Source organism: Diadema setosum, chromosome 20 (genome assembly GCF_964275005.1).
Source record: "Diadema setosum chromosome 20, eeDiaSeto1, whole genome shotgun sequence".
Classification (NCBI taxonomy): domain Eukaryota; kingdom Metazoa; phylum Echinodermata; class Echinoidea; order Diadematoida; family Diadematidae; genus Diadema; species Diadema setosum.
In genome coordinates, this window is record NC_092704.1 from 16,400,254 (window position 1) to 16,419,540 (window position 19,287).

Here is a 19,287-nt window from a genome sequence, read left to right on the forward strand (position 1 = left end):
CGTTAGGTCTACAGGTTTATTTATTGTTCATTTTGTTGTATTTGTTTTGTTTCTTTATTTGTTTTTGTTTTTATTTTATTTTTTACAACATAAATAAAGATATGCATAAGATTGGTTCAGTACATAGAGCTCTATTAAAATACAGCTCTATGGTTCAGTACGAGTTGACTTGGAGGTCAAAGGTCATTTAAAATCCCAGACGTATGCACGATATCATCGTGTAAATTATCCATGTGGTACGCGTGGCAGAAGTGGGAATGCTCCGTCTGGGTATCCGAGCTTTAATTTCTGCTGGAAACATCAGTAAGGGCGCGGCTGTTGAGCGCTTTCACACAGCTGCAGCGTGTCTTAACAGTTCTTGGGGCTCTCGAAAATCAGCAGGGAAGGTTGAATCCTTAATCAATCGTCTTCAAGATCACGAAAAACTAAGAGAAATGGCCGCTAACAGCCAGGGAGAGATGGACATCGACGCTATCCTTGCACCGCTGCGAGCCGCTGTCAAGGAGCAGGTAGGTGTTGTATGTGCGGTGACTTCAGGCGGCCACAGCCGCTTGCCGCACCGTGCACCGCGAATCACCCGGCCGGTCATCGTTCAATTTAGCATCCGTAAATTTACAGCGGGATACTGTCAATGTGAAGATTTTTGCACTTTCCCCGTCTTTTCAATGCTTAACTATTGATGAATAGTCGTTGCTTTCAGGTGACGGGGGATATGGCTTAAATGGCTATGGTTTCAGTGCGGGTGTATTAGATCTATATGTTATAATCTATGCTAGTGCTTTTGTGCATGGCATCGGAGCCTCTCGCTTTGCCAATCCGGATGATGCAATAGCACTGCGAAAATCTATTGGCTTTACGTTTTGTCCTTGGCTCGGCACTAATATTGTGCAGTGTGCCACTCATTGGCAAGATTTCACTAGATGTATGTCTAGCCAAAAAGGAAAACACACCTTGGATTCCGTTGGAACACTGCACCTCACTCAGACAATATGTTCCAGAATTTTTGAATTACCGGTACACAAATGAGAGAAGATTTTGTTCTTGGTATTGTGTCATGAGCAAGTTCAGAGTACTGGCAACTATTGTTTTTTTTAAGTTACAATAACTTAATCAGCAAGAACTTCAGTATTAAATGCATGCAATGGGGAGTAGAACCATATCAGTATTTCGGCCAAGATTAAATGAAGTGGAGATCATGATTCAAGCAAAGGAGCTCTTGCTGAGTTTGTGAACTAAGATCTGGTGAGCTATTTATAGGTTTGATACATTGTTGATCATGTGTTCAAAGTCATGAAACATCATTTTGCAACATGATTTCAAAGTCTAGCAAATGGAAACAAAAAAAGTTGGAATCAAAATCATGTTCTCTCTTTCCATCCTTGCAAAGAGTCCCTGCACTGGTGGACTAGATGCTTTTAGCCGGACAAAAAAAAACACAACCCCAAAACCACTGAAAATATTGAAGCACTTCCTTTGCAGATTCATTTCTTTGGATTATATTACAGGACAGCATTTCCCTCAGAAATATTACAAAAGAAAGATGGGTTCCAAATGCCACAACACAATGAATATATATGTTTTCCTGTTTGTTTGATGTTTTTTGTTTATCAGGGGTAGTTAAAATTTGTAGAAGCTTCCTTTCTTAAAAGGCTGTTAGTGTTAGTTATTTGATTACACTTGAAATTATATAGATTTATAGGTAACAAACCTGTGATCAAACCCATCACATGATGCATGTATATGTTTGTTGCTAGATTTTAAGCAGCTGACTATGTTGTATTCAGATGCTTTCTAGTTCTAATTATTTTCCTGAATGTAATCATTCATTTGTTACAGATTTACAAATTTTAGAGGATCTTTAGTCCATGTAAACAGAAGTGAAATCACTGGATTTCTTGTCCTTTTTTTTTTCCAGTCATTTGCAAGTGAATTCCTGTAGTATCAAACTGACCTATATTTTGTATGTCATTGCTTCCCTAACATCTTCAGAAGATCATGTTATTTTACATATTTGTAGCATCAAATGCAGTATATTTTCCATTGTGTGAATCTTCAAACAATCAGACAAGACGAGCACACAGTCTTGTTTTATTCAAAATGTTTTATGGGTTCTGTGGAAATCAGACTAAGAATAGATGATACATTTGTAAATATTCAATGCGTCACTTAAAACAGTTAGTTTTCCAATTCCATTCAGGGAGATTTTGTTATAAGAAACAGACCAATCCCATTAGTGTGTTCCTTCTGGCATTGTGTTCAACAGGGTGATCTAGTGAGACAGATGAAGGCAGATGGCATTCCTGATCATGACATCAAAAGGGCGGTAGTAGAACTCAAGGCACGCAAGAAGGCCCTTGAGGACAAGGTGAGACATAATAATCTATCAGCCCTGAGATGAGGTGTAATTTGTGACAAAATAATTTTTCTTCTATTGCAAAAATCATGAGAAAATTTGGCTACATAGTAGTAAGTGTATCATCAAAGTATGATATTGATGTGATGGGTGTGATAGGAGAGAATAAGACACACAGCTGCCATCATGCTGCAGGCAGTTCAGCAAAATAACAAAGATTTGGTCCTCAGCCGTCAGTTCACAGTGATTTAAAATGACCCTTGGGTGTGACTGCAGTCAGTTTGTGCTGGGGAATTAAACAATGTGATGGAAAATTTGGATATTTTTATATACTTGGTGCAAAGTGTATACCATGTACTAATTTGCAACAAATTGTTTTTTTTTTGTTTTTTTTTTTACAATATGTGTCCACTGCAAGCTTTTAGGGGTACTGTACAAGACACCATTAAAGTGTTTACCTTTAGTAGTAGTATAGAATCTTTTATGTTGCTCAGTTTCATGATGTCTTTTTGTCCACGAGGAGACTGCAAAATACAAGCTTAGCTTTTTAGCATGTCTCCTCCATTTCCTGCAACTTTAGTTTCAATTCAATTTTCATTGTTTACTTTGCTTTTGTGATGCGTAGTATTGTCAACTTCACGTATTTTTCTTTGTTACTACATTGCATTGATGTTTTGTTATTTTGTGTATGAAAATGTTGTTGGAAATGAAATAAATGAAATGAAAAAAAAATGAAAAAATGATGTTATGACTCTTTTCTTCAGTCATTTCTGATAAGTGGGCAATTTTTAGTCATTTATGGCTTACAGTAACTTCTGCCACAACTGCCAGGCAGAGTAGCAACTAGCACAGTCTTCAGTCACAATAATGACACAGTGTATGGCATTACTGTAACAGCATTGCATGGTTTCCAGTATCTCAAAGGGTTAGTATTCTTCATGACATCACATATGCTGGACCCTCTTGACTTGAATCCTGTTGACCTGACTTAATAAGGACTCATAATAAGCCATTGCTTTTTTCCACCTGTTTACTCCTTTCAAACATTAACACTCCTTACAGGAACTGGCTCTGACCTCGGTTGGTTCAAAGTTTGACCGGGCCAAGATGGAGGACACTCTGAAGAGGAGGTTTTTTTACGACCAGTCTTTTGCCATTTATGGTGGTAAGTGCTCTGCCCACTCTGCCCTGCATGAATTACAGATCTCTTGTCAGAGGGAATTACATCTTTGTGAAGAGTGTAAAAAGAGAATTCAACATTTTAAGACAGATCCTGTGCACCCTTCTTAGCTGATGAGTCGATTGAAACTCTAAGTGCAAGCACATTTTTTTTTTTTTTTTTTTTTTTTGAGATCGGATATTATCCAGTTTGTAAAGGTGTAAAGTAAAAGCTAGTTCTCACTGTACTGCTGCAAAATTCCCTTAAACTTTTGTCCCAGAAATGTTAACATGGCAATGAAATAAGTTCCAAAATTGCATATTCCACAATTTCATTTGCCATGTATGTCAAATCCCTATTATTCAGTTATCTGTTCATAACTAACATTAATTAGTAAAGGTTCTGTACATAGCAGGCTGTTTTAGCACATTCACTAGAACTTTAAAAGTGAGGTGAAAAGCTCCAGCTCCATACTTTGCCAGCAATGTGTTCAAAACTAGGAATAAGTTATTCAGAGTGTCTCTTCACAAGGGTCAGATATCTCTCTGTTGCAAGTACCTCCCAGTCAACTGGCAGAGGCTACATTTGGTCGTGATGAAATTCATTAACCCTTTCTGCAGGTGTGAGTGGTCTGTATGACTTTGGGCCAGTGGGATGTGCCATGAAGGCCAACTTTGTGAACATTTGGCGGAACCACTTCATCATCGAGGAGGGCATGTTGGAGGTGGACTGTGCCATGCTGACACCAGAGGCAGTGTTCAAGTAAGAGCCATCACACAATATCAAATAATAATTTTTGGAGCTGGAAACTTTCCTTGGCAAGGTTTCCAGATTTCCACCAAATCTCAAACTCTTCACTTTGGATTAGATGAGCCAAAATTTGGCTCATAGTGCTTGTTGGCTTGTGATATCAGAAGAGAATATGTTCTCTAAAAGTTGAGTGCAAATGCTGTTAGATGTGGAATTTGTCATGCTTTTAAGATATTACACAGTAAATGTGGATATCTTCTCAGATGAAATCACTTTAAATAAAAATTCTCCTCTGTGTGTTCTGGATTCTGCAGTGTTGTGCACATGAGGACTAAAGTCGTGTGTGGACATTGACTACTTTTTGCACCAGTGAAAGAAGAAAATTTGCCCCTCGTTAATTTTTCTTCATCAAATACCTTATAATTTGACTTGAATATTATGTGCTTTATTTATTGATGTTTTCATTTTATCATGCAATTGTCAAGTGGAAAGTATGTGCTGATGTATACTGTTTGTATTTTGAAAGGAAAGTACACTGTATACATACACATGTATGAATGGAAGTTTTGTAGCAGAATATTTTCTTGCTGTGTGTGTTTTCCTGTATTGTTAGATAAATGGGGAAAATACTACGGCTGAGCCTGCAGCCATCCGGCTGTTCTCCACTCACATATTTCTGTTCTGTCAGCCTCATAACAGGTGTCATTCTAACTTTGGGTTCAATTAATTAGAAAACAAATTATTTGGTCAAATCTATTCAGAGCTTCCGGTCACGTTGAGAGGTTTGCTGACTACATGGTGAAGGATGCAAAGACTGGAGAATGTTTCAGGGCAGATCACCTCCTGGAGTGTAAGTCTATCCCTACTACACTCTATCATTGTCATTTTAGCACTTACGAGAAGAAAAACATTCAACCCATATGAACTGATGTAAAGAGGCTCAGTTTGAAAACTAAAACATGCATTTATCATACAAAGTTGAAGTTTTGTTTTGATTTTGTGTGCTTCATGGTATTGTACACAAATTTTGAGCAAAGACCAAATTATAAAGCAGTAGATTTAGAGTTAAAGTTATGATGACCTATAACAGTGACATGTAGCTTTGAAAAATTTAAGGAAAGCCCAAGCTGAATGCGGAAACAACATGCTTAGCATGTTTTACGTGATTGATTTGGTAACATACAAGTAGAGCATTCAAAAGTGGCTTACCTGGTTACTAATGAATTCTGATACGCACTACAAGTGCGTGACAGTCATTATTAAATGTAGGTTTCAATTGCCAAACATCTTTCTTTTCTTTGTGAAAAGTCAGTGAATCCACACAGCTATGTTGTGGAGATGTCAATGTGATAGTGCTGTCTAAGAGTTGTAAGTGGAATTCACAGCACATGGTTACCAATCAAAATTTCGCTTTGATGCACACATTGTACTCAGAGAGTGTTGACACTTGTAAAACAGTGTGGTTAAAAACTTTGTCACTTATGTTGAGTTTTGGGCAAAAAGAGTCTATGGGGCAAATAGAGTGAATTGAGCAAACTGAAATTTAAACTGATGAGTCCCTTCAGTTTAAGATGTTCGTCTCTTTTTGCTTCTCTGCATGAATAGCATACCTTGAAAAGCTCTGTGCGGGTAAGAAAGTCACAGCGGAGCAGCGAAAAGAGTACCAGGACATCATTGCCCAAATCGACAACTACGACAAGGAGACACTGACGCAGCTCTTCCGCAAGTACCAAGTGAAGTCACCGACAACCAACAATGACCTCTCGGACCCCATGGAATTTAACCTCATGTTTGCGACAGCCATCGGCCCTGCTGGAAATCAGCCAGGGTGAGTTGGTCATTACTTGCATGTTCTTTAATACCAAGGAAACACTTTTTTGGTTACATTTTTTTTTTTTTGGCCCAGGGCCAACACGGTTGTGGTAGTGTCAGGCTGTCATGAAAATCTGATTTTCATCGCCAAAATTTTTCTTCTTTTTTTGAGGATATTTTATCTGTTTTGGGGTTTTTTATGTGAAGAAGTTTGCATCTCTGTAGATGGTGCATGCTAGATTCAGTTCATGCATACTTGTGTGTACATACAAGAATATCAATGCAAGACAACTTGTGCCCATGAATAGCATTCATGGTTTGACTTGCAGTTTATTTTGGGGTAAGGTATGATATGGAACATATGTTATATTCAGTAAATATGGATAACAAATAAACAAAACTAATAGGCAGATAGGTAAACTCTTGTTATGGTTTAAATGTCCATATTGACTCTTTGTTTAACATTCCCAATGAGAATTTGTGGTGGATGACTTCCTGATATTTTGTTGTCAATAACTGTTTTTCTTGTGTGCTAGATTTCATGAGAAGAATACTGTAATCTCTTATATGTATGTTGCACTCCTTTCCAAATAAAATGTGTAAAGCGTCAGTTTCCATCCATAGATTCCTTCACTCTTAGTTGCTCCATACAACAAACAAACCTTGATGGGACCAAGGGAGCCTGTGGGCTGGAACAGATTTAAACTTGTTTTTGTTTTTGTTTTTGTTTTTTTCACTTTCAGGTATTTGAGGCCAGAAACTGCCCAGGGTATCTTTGTCAACTTCAAGCGTCTACTTGAGTTCAACCAGGGCCGCCTGCCTTTTGCTGCCGCGCAAATTGGCAATGCTTTTCGGAATGAGATCTCGCCTAGATCTGGCCTCATCAGAGTGAGGTAATGAGTTGTGTTGTTAGATCACATGTTGGAACTAAAAGTTTTATGCTGTATTTTTCTTTTAATAAGAAACTATACCTATGGAAAAGTGACCTAGAGCTCTGAAAGCTTAGAGCTGTCTTGTTGTAATGACTGCCAAGTTATGACTACCAAATATTTCTGTTCAGCATGGGTTAAAGGGACTGTACAGTATTATATACCTCATATATAGAATCCTCTCATCTGATTGGTTAAAAGGGGAGTCATGAAAATAGCTGTTCCCCATTGTTGATAAAAATGACGTCATGATTTACTGTGCCCGGGGCACAGTTGATTGACTGTGCCCTGTAAATACGTTTGGAGACAGACAGTCGCAACCCCGTACACATAGATCACATGTAAGGTATGTACGCACCAATGATACGACCGCCGCGCTGTCGATCAGCGTTGATTACGAATGCTACGGTATCTATATTTCAGAATCTATATTTTCGGTATATAAAACAAATAATGGCTGCTTGATATTCAGGGCACAGTTAAAATTATGTAGGCCCCCGGTGATGTGAAAACCATAACCATGCCCTCAGCTTCGCTTCGGGCATAGTTACGGTTTTCACATCACCTTGGGCCCATAATTTTAACTGTGCCCCTCATAGCAGTCATTATTTGTATACTGGTTGATGTGAGAATTCATGTCTTGAACATACCTAAGTGAGACCTGAAGTTTCATCTTCCAAGTAGAAAGATTAAAACACGCTATTGAGGTTGGCAGAAGAGGAAGGGAATATTAGTTTGTGTACCTCAAGCTATGGTTTACCTTTTTCTTCTGTGACTTGTTAGGTCAGCATGCTATTACAGAAATAAAACTTATTCCATGTTTTATAAAATGTTTGCTGCCACCAGAGAGTTCACAATGTGTGAGATTGAGCATTTCATCGACCCATCAAACAAAGACCACTCCAAGTTTGACACGGTGGCAAACATCACTGTTCCCCTCTTTCCTGTGGATCGTCAGGTGGCTGGTCAGTCCCCGATTAAGATCACGATTGGCGAGGCGGTCGAGCAGGTAAAATGTGGCATATTTTGTTGATTATGACATTCCTGTGGTAATGATTAGTCATCTGTTGGTTTGATTAGTTGTAAAGCATTTGATTAAAGCTTCTAGACATTTTTTTGTGAACATTATTTGACATCAAACAGTTGTGCTCTTTTTAATTCTTTACTTTACTCATGAAGTAGCATTGTCATCACGACATTATTGAAGTGCTCTTTTTTTGAAAAGTTAGCCATGACTGAGTAGACATGTTCTTTTTCTCTATTCCTTATTTGTTTTTTCCTATTGCCATGTGTGTGTGTGTGTGTGTGTGTGTGTGTGTGTGTGTGTTCGTGTATCTAATATGTATGTGTTTGTGCAGTGGTGTTAAGTTCATTTATTTGACTTCACACAGAATTATTTTTGATATATATAGCAAATGTAAAATACAGTACTTTCATGTATGGGTGAACTTACATGAGCATGAGATGCTTTCAAGGCTGCCTGGCTGTTGTTTTAAACACCAATGTGATGTACTTTTGTGTTTTATTTTGCTGACTAAAAAATAAATAACCTCAATTGGCCTAAATCAGTAATCACCAATAATCACCATTTAATGAAATTACTTCAAAATGGAATGATCAATTATTCAAAGCAGAGAAGGCAGCTACACTGTACATGAATCTAAATAGGACTGATACTTTGCTGAGAGTGAATGTTAAGTTATTATTCCTCCTCTGTGCAGAACATGATCAAGAGCAAGGTGCTGGGCTACTTCATCGGGCGCTGCTACCTCTTCATGGTCAAGGTCGGCGTTGACCCGAACAAGCTACGATTCCGCCAGCACATGTTTAATGAGATGGCTCACTATGCGTGTGACTGCTGGGATGCCGAAACCAAGACATCTTATGTGAGTGTTTATGTGAAGTCAGACAAAGTTTGATAATGAAAGCCTTGTGCAAGAATATGATTTCAAGTGATGTGCGAAGTGAAATGGTGAAGAACATAATTATTCAGAACCACTAACATGTTCTGCATGTTTTACAGTGTGTGAGTATAACCCTGCCTGCACGTTTATCAAAAAGACAGTGCCGTCCAAGGAACTTGGAAACAAATTTGTTTTCGCTGTGTAAGAGATTTCCAGCATGTAAGAGAAACGATAACAATTTATTCATTGGAGCGAGTATTAAAATCAACATGCTTCATTGGATTGTCATCAGTCTTGAGTCTCTACCAACACCTCGATCGTACTCTGGCTATGTACACCATAAGGCTGGGTTCACATAGAAGTATACTATTCGGGTACACGGTGCACGTTTTCGAGGGCACGCGAATAGCTTGAATCGAACGATAGGATTTCCTAATACCAGTCACATTAGAGGGCACTATTCGAAAATGCTGTATTGCTGTGTATAGCATAGTATAGTGGGAATCATGCTTGTTCGATTTTCGTGCAGCGTATACCATCTCTCGTTTATGAAATGATGACAATTTTTGGTCTGGATTTGCCCTTTAGCAAAAATAAGCACGTAGACTGATATTCTGATGCAGTGTTGTGTATCATGATCAAATATAATGTTATCAAACAAATTAAAAATAATAAGTTTTAATTGATTTACCCTAGCAAAATGACCCCCAGTGGAGTTGGGTCAGATTTTTTATTCATATACTCAATTTATAGCTTTCCTGTAACAAAAATGGTACGTTCCAATGTAATCTCAGTCTAGAAACTGTTAATAAGATTGCTAGGATGGTTGTGTAGGAGGTTGTGGAGGAAGAAATCCTCCCTGCATGGGATAGGGAGTTGATGGTGCGGGTGATGGTGTACTGGGTCGATTTGACGGCGCAAACACGCGAGCTACCTTATGTGACCCGCCATGCCAGAATAGCGAATAGTGAATACCGTACACCGCACACTTCTATGTGAACCCAGCCTAAGGAAGCCCCTCTGTTTTGGTAGACCCCACCTACTGGCACCAGAGAATACCGTACACCGCATACTTCTATGTGAACCCAGCCTAAGGAAGCCCCTCTGTTTTGGTAGACCCCACCTACTGGCACCAGAGAATACCGTACACCGCATACTTCTATGTGAACCCAGCCTAAGGAAGCCCCTCTGTTTTGGTAGACCCCACCTACTGGCACCAGAGAATACCGTACACCGCATACTTCTATGTGAACCCAGCCTAAGGAAGCCCCTCTGTTTTGGTAGACCCCACCTACTGGCACCAGAGAATACCGTACACCGCATACTTCTATGTGAACCCAGCCTAAGGAAGCCCCTCTGTTTTGGTAGACCCCACCTACTGGCACCAGAGAAGACCTATGCTACAAAGGGAAAAGCTCCTTCAAAAGATAGCTTAGTAAATTATGGTACCTGTAAAACAAAGTGAGCAGTGGAGGGGAACCAACATTGTGAGGCAGTGTGAATCCATTGTCTTTGTTCAATGCCAAAGCCATTCCCCGACATGCAAAGTTAATCCATGACCGGTCAAGTGTGTCTGCAAGTCAGTTGGTTTACATGGAGAAAGCTGTGTATGCATGTATGTATGTATGTGTGTGTGTGTGTGTGTGTATGTAAATGCACTCTACAGCACATACTACCAGTTTCTTCTTCCATTTGTAGTTTATCCTTCCATTTGTAGTTTATCCTTCAGGGTCTGACAGTGCAGAGTGGTGTGCACACATCAATCAGACTATGAGCGCAGATAGGCTTTCCGTGCACACATTTACAGTAAGGTGCAGTTAAAAATTCATTGCAGGAATACTTGGTACAGTTTGTTGCTCCACTATTTGCCTCACTGTGTCATGAAAAATGCTGTAGGATTTATATGTGTATATAAAGTAAGAGTGAAGAGGTACTCTTAACTGGCTGTAACAGTCATTGGCAACTGGATATAGCATTTAACTCATGGAAAGTGTCTAGCTGTATCTTGTCGTTTGTTTGCCTCCATTCAGGGCTGGGTGGAGTGTGTTGGCAATGCAGACAGGTCTTGCTATGACCTCACCTGCCATGCCAAGCACAGCAAGGTGCCGATGACGGCTGAAAAAAGACTACCAGAACCCATATCCTTTCCATGTTCTGTTCGCATTTTGAATTATTTCATGGGAATAAGTAGAGTTTGAAACATATTTTTCCCCATCTTGTTGATTGAATATGAATGCAAGCCCGTACATGTGTTATGCATGGTCTGTAATACATGCTTTATCAATTATACAGGCATTGGAGGCCTCGGTCACATATCAAACATGAAAATTTCATGCGATATTCCAAAACTTCTCATGTATCGAACGTTGTGTTAATTGTGTGCTTCCTTGTTTTGAAAATGTGCCAAGTCACACCTATGCTCCTTTAGATAGGAGCAACAGATTAACCCGTTGAGGACGGACTGACTTTGCTACAACATGCATTTCCCATAGACACTTGCCCAAGTATATTCAGGACTTGTCCTCAATGGGTTAAGTGCATTTCTCATGTGAGTTCAGGCTTATCCATTAATGAAATATCACTTTGCCTGTGGCCCAGATTGTTCTTAATGGGGAAGGGGATCAGTCATGTTTGAACTTTCTTTTCCAATCTGTGTTGTGGACTGCATAGTGAAGATTAGCAAGAAAATGGGTCAACCATGTTTCCTACAGTTTGTGGGTTTTTTTTTCCTGTGACTTAGATTACACTAAGAAAATCTGTATTTAAGGAGACATGTTCCCCATGTGAGGCATGATTTAGAATTCCTTGACACTGACATCCACAAGACGATTGATGTTGTGGAAGCAGCACCAGTCAAAAGTGTGATGGGCAAGGCCTTCAAGAAGGATGCTAAGATTGTCATGGAGCACCTGAGTAGCCTTGGTCCAGACAAACTGCAGGAGCTAGAGCAGGCTCTCACCAGTAGCAGGTATGGCAGGCCACTTACGTAATGTGTCTATTTTCATCCTGTTATTTGGTATTATCAGCACACTGTGGTGGTAATTATTGGTGATTCTCTCCCTATTATCAAGTATAGCAGGCCACAGGTGTTTGCCTGTTTTGGTTTTATCATTATTATTTTTGTCCTGTTTTGAAGCAAAGACAGTACATTGTATCATTTGTTAATATTTTCTCCAGGAGCAGATTTAGGAGGTTGCTTTGGTTCAGCAGTTTACTATGTGCGTTGTTCCCTGTGTTTTGTCTGTCTTTCAGCATGTTTGGCCTATTATGTCCTTTGTCGATTCTCATGCCAAGAGCTCATATTTCAGGCCACTTGTCTTTCATGTTTTGTGCAGAGTGTTTTGTGGAGTTTCCCTCTGCATACATGAAAGGATTTGTGCCAGTTTTGGAGCTGGCACATGTCAGTACCTTCTGTTGCCAAATACTAATTACACTAATTATTTATAGATTATGTTCTAAGTGCTTCCACCCAGTGCATGCAATACAGCAGGAATGGAAATCTCATGACCTGGAGATTCATGGGTTATTAATACACAAGAGAATGACAAGGATCCATGTCAGTTTTGTGGGAGTGTGAATATCAATGTAGCGTTACATTATGGCTGACTGATCATATGGAAAAAAAAAATATGGGGAGATTAGTATTGTAAAAGAAAAGGTATTTCGTTGAATGACATCAGAGTTCTGTAGAGGCATAGAGTCAACATTGTCATGCCTAATTTTTTATTAGGTATAGGTATCCTTTCTTGTTTGAAAGCAACTTTGAATGCATGCCAGATATTGTCCTCTGTTTTTTCACAGTGAGGCCACCATAGAGGTCGATGGAAAGACTTTCAAATTGACGCCAGACATGGTGAAAGTCAACCGATTCCAGAAAACAGTCCATGGTAGGTTGTCATGCAAGGGAGCTTGCATTGTTGAATGTTGCAGGTGTACATGGATATGTTAGCACTAATCACTGGATGATCATTAAAGTGAATTGTAATGATTTGTGGGCACCGAGAGATCATGCAAACATGACTGGTTTCCAATGGCACATTGAAACTTACACAAATTCTATATATTACTGATTCATGGTAAACGCTCTCACAAATAAGTCAAATAAACATGCTTCCTACCAGTAACATATAAAAAAAATAGACATATTTAGACTCAAACATGTTTGTTTGTTCCGTGCAACATGAACTTTTGCTGTATGTCTTCTTAGAAAATATTCAATTAATTAATTTAATGAAATTTTGCTGTATGTCTTCTTAGAAAATATTCAATTAAGCAAAGCGCACAAGGAATTAAGTGACAAATTTTAATCATCACGTTTTTGCTTTCCCTTTGAAAGTTGAGGAGTTTACACCAAATGTGATCGAGCCTTCCTATGGGGTGGGGCGCATCCTGTACTCTATCCTGGAACACAACTTCAAAGTGCGGGAACAAGATGAGCAGCGAACGGTGAGATTCAGGCAAACATTTTTTTATTTTTTTTTTTTTTTCATGAAGTTTGAGTTTTATCAAGCAACATTTTGAGCCGCAAGGAATCATGGCAGGTTTACATGTAATTCATATAGTCATATCACTCTTTACTCTTTATGCCTCCGCCAACGAAGTGGCCAGAGGCATTATGTTTTCGGGTCGTCCGTCCGTCCGTCCGTACGTACGTCCGTTTTTGTCGATAGCTCAAGAACCTTGTGGTGGTTTTACATCAAACTTGGTATGAGGGTATATCCTGGGGGGATAATACTTTGTTTGGATTTTAGGGTCACGGGGTCAAAGGTCAAGGGTCAAAGGTCAAGTGAAAATGTTAAAATTTAACTTTTTTCTCCATATCTCACAAATATTTCAAGATATATCTTCATGGAACTTGATATATATGTATGTACTGACTGACAGTGATCATTTAGGGTATTTATAGGTCATGGGTCAAAGGTCAGGGGTCAAAGGTCGAGGTCAACTCATCAAATTGTCATTATTTCCCTCTCATCTATGCAATGCCTGTAGAATTTTTCCTTGAAATGTATGTATGCATGTATTACCCAATACAGATTCTCTTGGAAGTTTCTTGTCAAAAGGTCAAAGGCCAAAAGGTCAAAGGTCAAGAGAAAGTGCTAAATTTCACTTTTTCTTTAAACTTATAAAAGGGTCAAAAGTTGGGTACAAATCCCTGAATACCTGCACTCTTATTAGACATTATAGCCATTCACCCAAATAAACCTAGTTCAAGGAAAGTGAACATTCAATGCATTTGTGACAAACCTGTCATTTTTAATATTTTGTCAGTTATGTGAAACTGTCATCATACATTGTCAAGACATTGTGCTATAGGCCTATTCGGAGAACCATGCATTATGGCAGAGGCATACCAGTTGCCATAGCGACATTTCTAGTTTTTTTGATCCTTTGTAATATGATTATGGACTGAAACATGTCCCGCAATGCCATTTTGCGCATGGTTCTTATGGGCCACGTGATACCGTGCACCTATTACTGCGTAAATATGTTTGTGGCAAAACAAAGTATTGCATGTGGAGATACATCATTTTGCCAAGTTCATGACTTTCGAGTGTTGAAGGGGCCAATCGCCATTTATGTTGGTTTGCCAACACAATTCTAACATTTCCCCCTTGGAGGGGCCGTCATACCTCAGTAACAGGATGCGTTCTAATGTCAAGATTTTGTTAGGAGCTAGATGGCACGAAAACAAATTGAAACATGTGACTAATTCAATTTCCCTAAATTGGTGACATATATGACCGTGCACCACAAAACAAAAAGTCGCACACATTGATTTTGTGTGGAGACTGAAAATAGGTGAAATGGGTCAACCTAACCCATCTTGACTTTTTCATATTTTCTGAAGGAGTAAGTCTTCTTCTACATTATGTTACAATTTGGGATCATAAAATGGGCAGGAAAGTGTGTTTTTTAGCAGTTTATCTTGAACTCTTTTTGGTAGAATAGTGTGATTAGGTGTGTTTTTAGAGTCCCCTTTTCATTTCTTATAAACCCTGAACACACTCTTCACTTTAAACTCAAATAAGTTTTGAAAGGATGATGTTACTGCTTTGAAAGTTGGCATCAATTATGAACAGAATGTGTTGATACGGCACTCTCAATTTCAGTTTAATCTAATAATCCCTTCATTGTTTTTACTTTGGTGATTTACATCCTGTTTTTTGTCCCATTCATTGCACAGCCAGCACGGCTTGGTAAAGATTAAGCGCTTGAATAGACACTGTTCTTCAGAGCCTCTTTTCTCAGTTCACACTTTTCCTGAGTGTGTGTTTTCTTTCCAATATTCAGATAGGTTAGGAGAATCCGCTTGATTTGAGTTATACATCATTTTAAAGCTTAAAGTCTGCTCTTTTAGAATATGCTCTTAACTAAAATTTCATGTCTGGCGACTTTCTGTGTGTTTTGTGATGCAGGGTCACATATGTTGTTTTACCATCTCACGACCAATATGGTGTATTGCACCATCTCATCCATTATATGTTCAAATCTTCAGTCACCTTCATCTCATCATGTGTGATATTGGTATCCTTTTTGTACTCATTGGATTATTTCTTTTTAATGTCCTGGATTCTTCTCTCTGCCCCCAGTATTTCAGCCTGCCTCCCATCATAGCCCCATTCAAGTGCTGTGTTTTGCCTCTTAGTAGCAATAAGGACTTTGACCCACTGGTAAAGCAGCTTGGTAAGTGAGAGTTAAAGAAAAATGTTACCCAAATATGTGCGTTAATTAAGGTAATGCAGCAATATTAGTATAACACATCATTGAAAGTTCAAGGAAAATCAGACAATCGTTGAAAAGTTATGAGGTTTCAAAGTTTTGTTGCTGCCGTTTCTGGATGAGACTATTCAACATATTTTAATTTCTTGAGCATAATGAAAGAGCACTTGACCTCTTGTTAAACCAGAAATGTGTGCAACATGAAATTTTCACAAATTGGAGCAGACAGCATTTTTCGTGGCATGAAACTTTTGCAAATTGCCACTGGCATTCAATGCCTACAGCTGTAGTGTAGACAAGAACTTTTGCGTGCGTTTTGATTTTGTGAATCTTGGCTCCTCACGAAATGAATGAAAATTTCTGGTTTTACAGTACCTCTTTCAGAAAACAAGTTGAAGGAATCTGTATTTCTCATGAAAAAAATGAAATTTTGTGGAATTGTAGGGCAGTTCTCAATTAAGATGTGGCATATGAAGAAATCAAGTCATGTGTGGACTTGGGAAATTTATGTCTGATTAGTTTCCAGTGTTGTCATTTTCCAATTTATGCAAAGTTATATTTGTGAATATTCTGCATGGAGACAGCATATACGTAAATGCTTTCTGGTTAGGAATGATACTTCAGTGAAAATTAAAAAGAATAGAGAGTATGGATAAATATGGCATATTCAAAGATTGCATGTATGAATGAACATATTTGATAGTATGTGATTTGTTTTGCAGCTGATTGTGTATCCTGCTTAGCAGAATCATTAATAATGGACTCGAGATAAAAAAGTAGAATACATAATATTATAAGAAAAACCTGGAATAAATCTCACCATTCATCTATATCATAAGCAAGAGTTCAATTATGTTGGACCTACTGGAATCCATGCTTTACTAAACCATACTTGTATACATCTTTTATCATTTGACCCCATCTCTCAATTCAGCCAAGTCGCTCTCTGACGCTGGAATCTCTCACAAAGTAGACAGCAGCTCTGGGTCTATAGGACGTCGCTACGCCAGGACGGACGAGATCGCCGTGCCATTCTGCGTAACCGTTGACTTTGACTCGCTGAAGGAACCCAACACCGTCACGCTTCGTGACAGGGATTCACTGGAACAGATCAGGGTACCGGTAAGTAAAGACTGAGAAAGGTGTGTGGTTATACTCATTGAAGCTGATATAAAGCCTTTAGGAAGTTTGAATAAGTTTATTCTACATGTGTGATCATGCAGTGAATGTCAGTTTGTGTCTGGCTAAGTGAATGTTGAGGACTGACAATGAGTAATCTCTCAGGCTAGAAACTTACTTTGAATGATGTATGTGAACACTAGGAGGTGGGATGAATGTGATCAACGATGTCATGGCAGCATAATTCTGGGGCCTGTTTCATTAAGATTGAGCATAAGTTGCAATCAGTCGCAAATTGCGTTTCATAAACTACTTTGTGAATGATCGCAAGTAATGCTCAATCTACTTAAAGTTATGCTTGATTTTTCTTGAAATCAAAAGTAAGTGTCTTTTTGAAACAGGACTTATGCTCGATATTGAACTCATACTCGATTCAATGAGTTATGCTCACTTAGTTTAGATCAATTGCAACTCTTTATGAATCATGCCCCTGGTGTGAAAATTCTGTCATAAAAGCAATTGTGGGAATATATGACAGAGTATTTTAATAACTGTTTAATGATTGTGAGGAAAGATATACATTCTATTTTCTTATGATTGTTGTTCAAAGGTTAACAATACATCTAATTTCTGCAGCTGCTAAGTATTCTTGTATGATACAAAAACCCTCATTGTAGCAAAAATGTGTCTTATCCGAGTAGTACAACATGAAACTTCAAGTTATGGCATAATATGAATACACATACTACTACAGATAAATGAATCAGTTGCACTGATTTAGGATAACTCAAAGCCTAAATAAGTTGAATTATGTTATGCTGGATATCATAAATACTTATTCTTTTAATCTAACATGCATGGTTACGTAATTATCCTGATTTTTGTTACATCATCATTAACCATGATCACCCATTCCCTCTAACTTCTTTTCAGGTTGCTGAAGTCACTGCCCTGGTTAGGGATCTCTCCAACGACACGGTCCGATGGCCTGAGGTCCTCACAAAGTTTCCCAAGTTTGAAGGGCAGGAGAAAGAACAATGATGATGATGAAATAGTGGCAGAATTGAATATTATCACTGCACTGATATGATGTTCAGAATGAACAATTATTCTGTGTAGTGAAGGAGGAATTTTGCTCGTGCATTTGTTTCCAGTTTCAAACTGGGGATATTTTTTCTTTTGAATTTTTCCTAAATGATTGACCAAGACACTTCAGATAAGGTTAGTTGTCCTGTGAGAAGTGGAAATAGTGCTTACTCTGTGAAGATGAGCAGCAAAACTCTGTCCTTACTTTTATGGTCCTTCTAGCATGGTTAAATCTAATCAATTTTCATTAATCGAGCTCCTAGACAATGCCCTTTTATATGATAGTACAGTACACTCCCGTTATAACGAACACAGTTCTAACGAAATTCCGGTTACAACGAAGTAAAAATTCAGACCGCCACATTAATAATAATAATAATAATAATAATAATAGTGGTTACTTGTATAGCGCACAGGTCCACCTTTCAGTGCCTTTGGCGCTTCAGAAATGAAAAGATAGATATATGAATGTATATACATGTTCAAACATGGCAAACAACAAACAAACACATACCAGATAAAGAATACAATTATCCACTCTATGTATTTTTATTGTTTATGTGTTCCATTATAATGAAATGTTGATATAACGAAAGAAAATTGCCAGTCCCAAGGACTTCGTCATAACAGGAGTCCACTGTATAAGCATTTCATTTGGCAGCCTGTGTATGTGCTTAGAACAAATGTTATCTCTTGAACAGGATTTCAGCTCTCAAGTGGATTGTGCTTGTCAAATTGTAAGGGAGACATGTGAGGGTATTTGGTGAGCTGGCCGTGATACATTTGAGATATCTGAGAATAATATCCATACGTAGGTTTGCCCGTATTGTCAGAGTGAATATGACATATGGCTGAGGAGTTCTTGCGCGCTGGTTCATACAGTTCTTTAAGAGTTTGACAGTAATAGCATGACTTGTCAAAAGTGATCCCCCCCCCCCCCGGTCTGGAAAGGACAAAAGTCAGTGAATAATTGCTCCAGTGTACCAATAGTTATTTGGAAGTTAGATGCTGCTTTGTAACAGATGTAATGCCTGCCTTGTCATGTTTATGTTATGCTTGTTTTACCAGAAATATTAATGTTGTGTGCTAGCAGCTCATGAGAAACCCAGCGCAAATTTCCATACACGTCTGCAACACATAAGACTATCCGTGCATAAGTGTTTTGACAGCTTTTTTATTCAAGACCTGGATATGCTCCAGCATGTGTGAGATATTTCCTATGCAGAGGTTGACGTTAACTGATTTTTCTCCTAGGTGGCTGGGTTAATGTTGCTGTAGTTTGAACAAGACTCCCAGCTGTTACAACACTGCTTTTACAATCTGTTTCTACCTTTTCTTAAAGGATTGAAGACTTGGTTTAGGAACATGCCACATGAAATTTATATCAGCCATTTTTGTGACCAATTCAAATTTCCTTTGTAATAGCAGTAATTTTGGCCTAAAAATGCATTT

The 19,287-nt window shown here is 38.5% G+C and overlaps 1 protein-coding gene across 1 annotated transcript; it reads left to right on the plus strand.

Moving 5' to 3' along the window:
- The first annotated feature begins 245 nt into the window (after window positions 1–245).
- LOC140243256 (glycine--tRNA ligase-like) lies at window positions 246–18,754 on the plus strand. The gene is made up of 16 exons (XM_072322925.1): window positions 246–509; window positions 2,264–2,365; window positions 3,416–3,518; window positions 4,133–4,274; window positions 5,024–5,112; window positions 5,868–6,090; window positions 6,818–6,967; window positions 7,850–8,012; window positions 8,725–8,889; window positions 10,938–11,045; window positions 11,730–11,875; window positions 12,709–12,794; window positions 13,244–13,353; window positions 15,501–15,594; window positions 16,565–16,752; window positions 17,683–18,754. Exons 1-16 carry the CDS (start codon window positions 258–260, stop codon window positions 17,788–17,790), a joined length of 2,229 nt encoding a protein of 742 aa, XP_072179026.1. The 5' UTR covers window positions 246–257; the 3' UTR covers window positions 17,791–18,754.
- The last annotated feature ends 533 nt before the right edge of the window (window positions 18,755–19,287 follow it).

What these genes read in the sequence shown, in the direction of transcription:
- LOC140243256 (XM_072322925.1), top strand. Translation starts at nt 258, where the DNA reads ATGCTCCGTCTGGGTATCCGAGCTTTAATTTCTGCTGGAAACATCAGT. An exon ending in CCCACTGGTAAAGCAGCTTG is followed by an intron (nt 15,595 to 16,564) that starts GTAAGTGAGAGT and finishes CTCTCAATTCAG; the next exon opens with CCAAGTCGCTCTCTGACGCT. An exon ending in TGGAACAGATCAGGGTACCG is followed by an intron (nt 16,753 to 17,682) that starts GTAAGTAAAGAC and finishes ACTTCTTTTCAG; the next exon opens with GTTGCTGAAGTCACTGCCCT.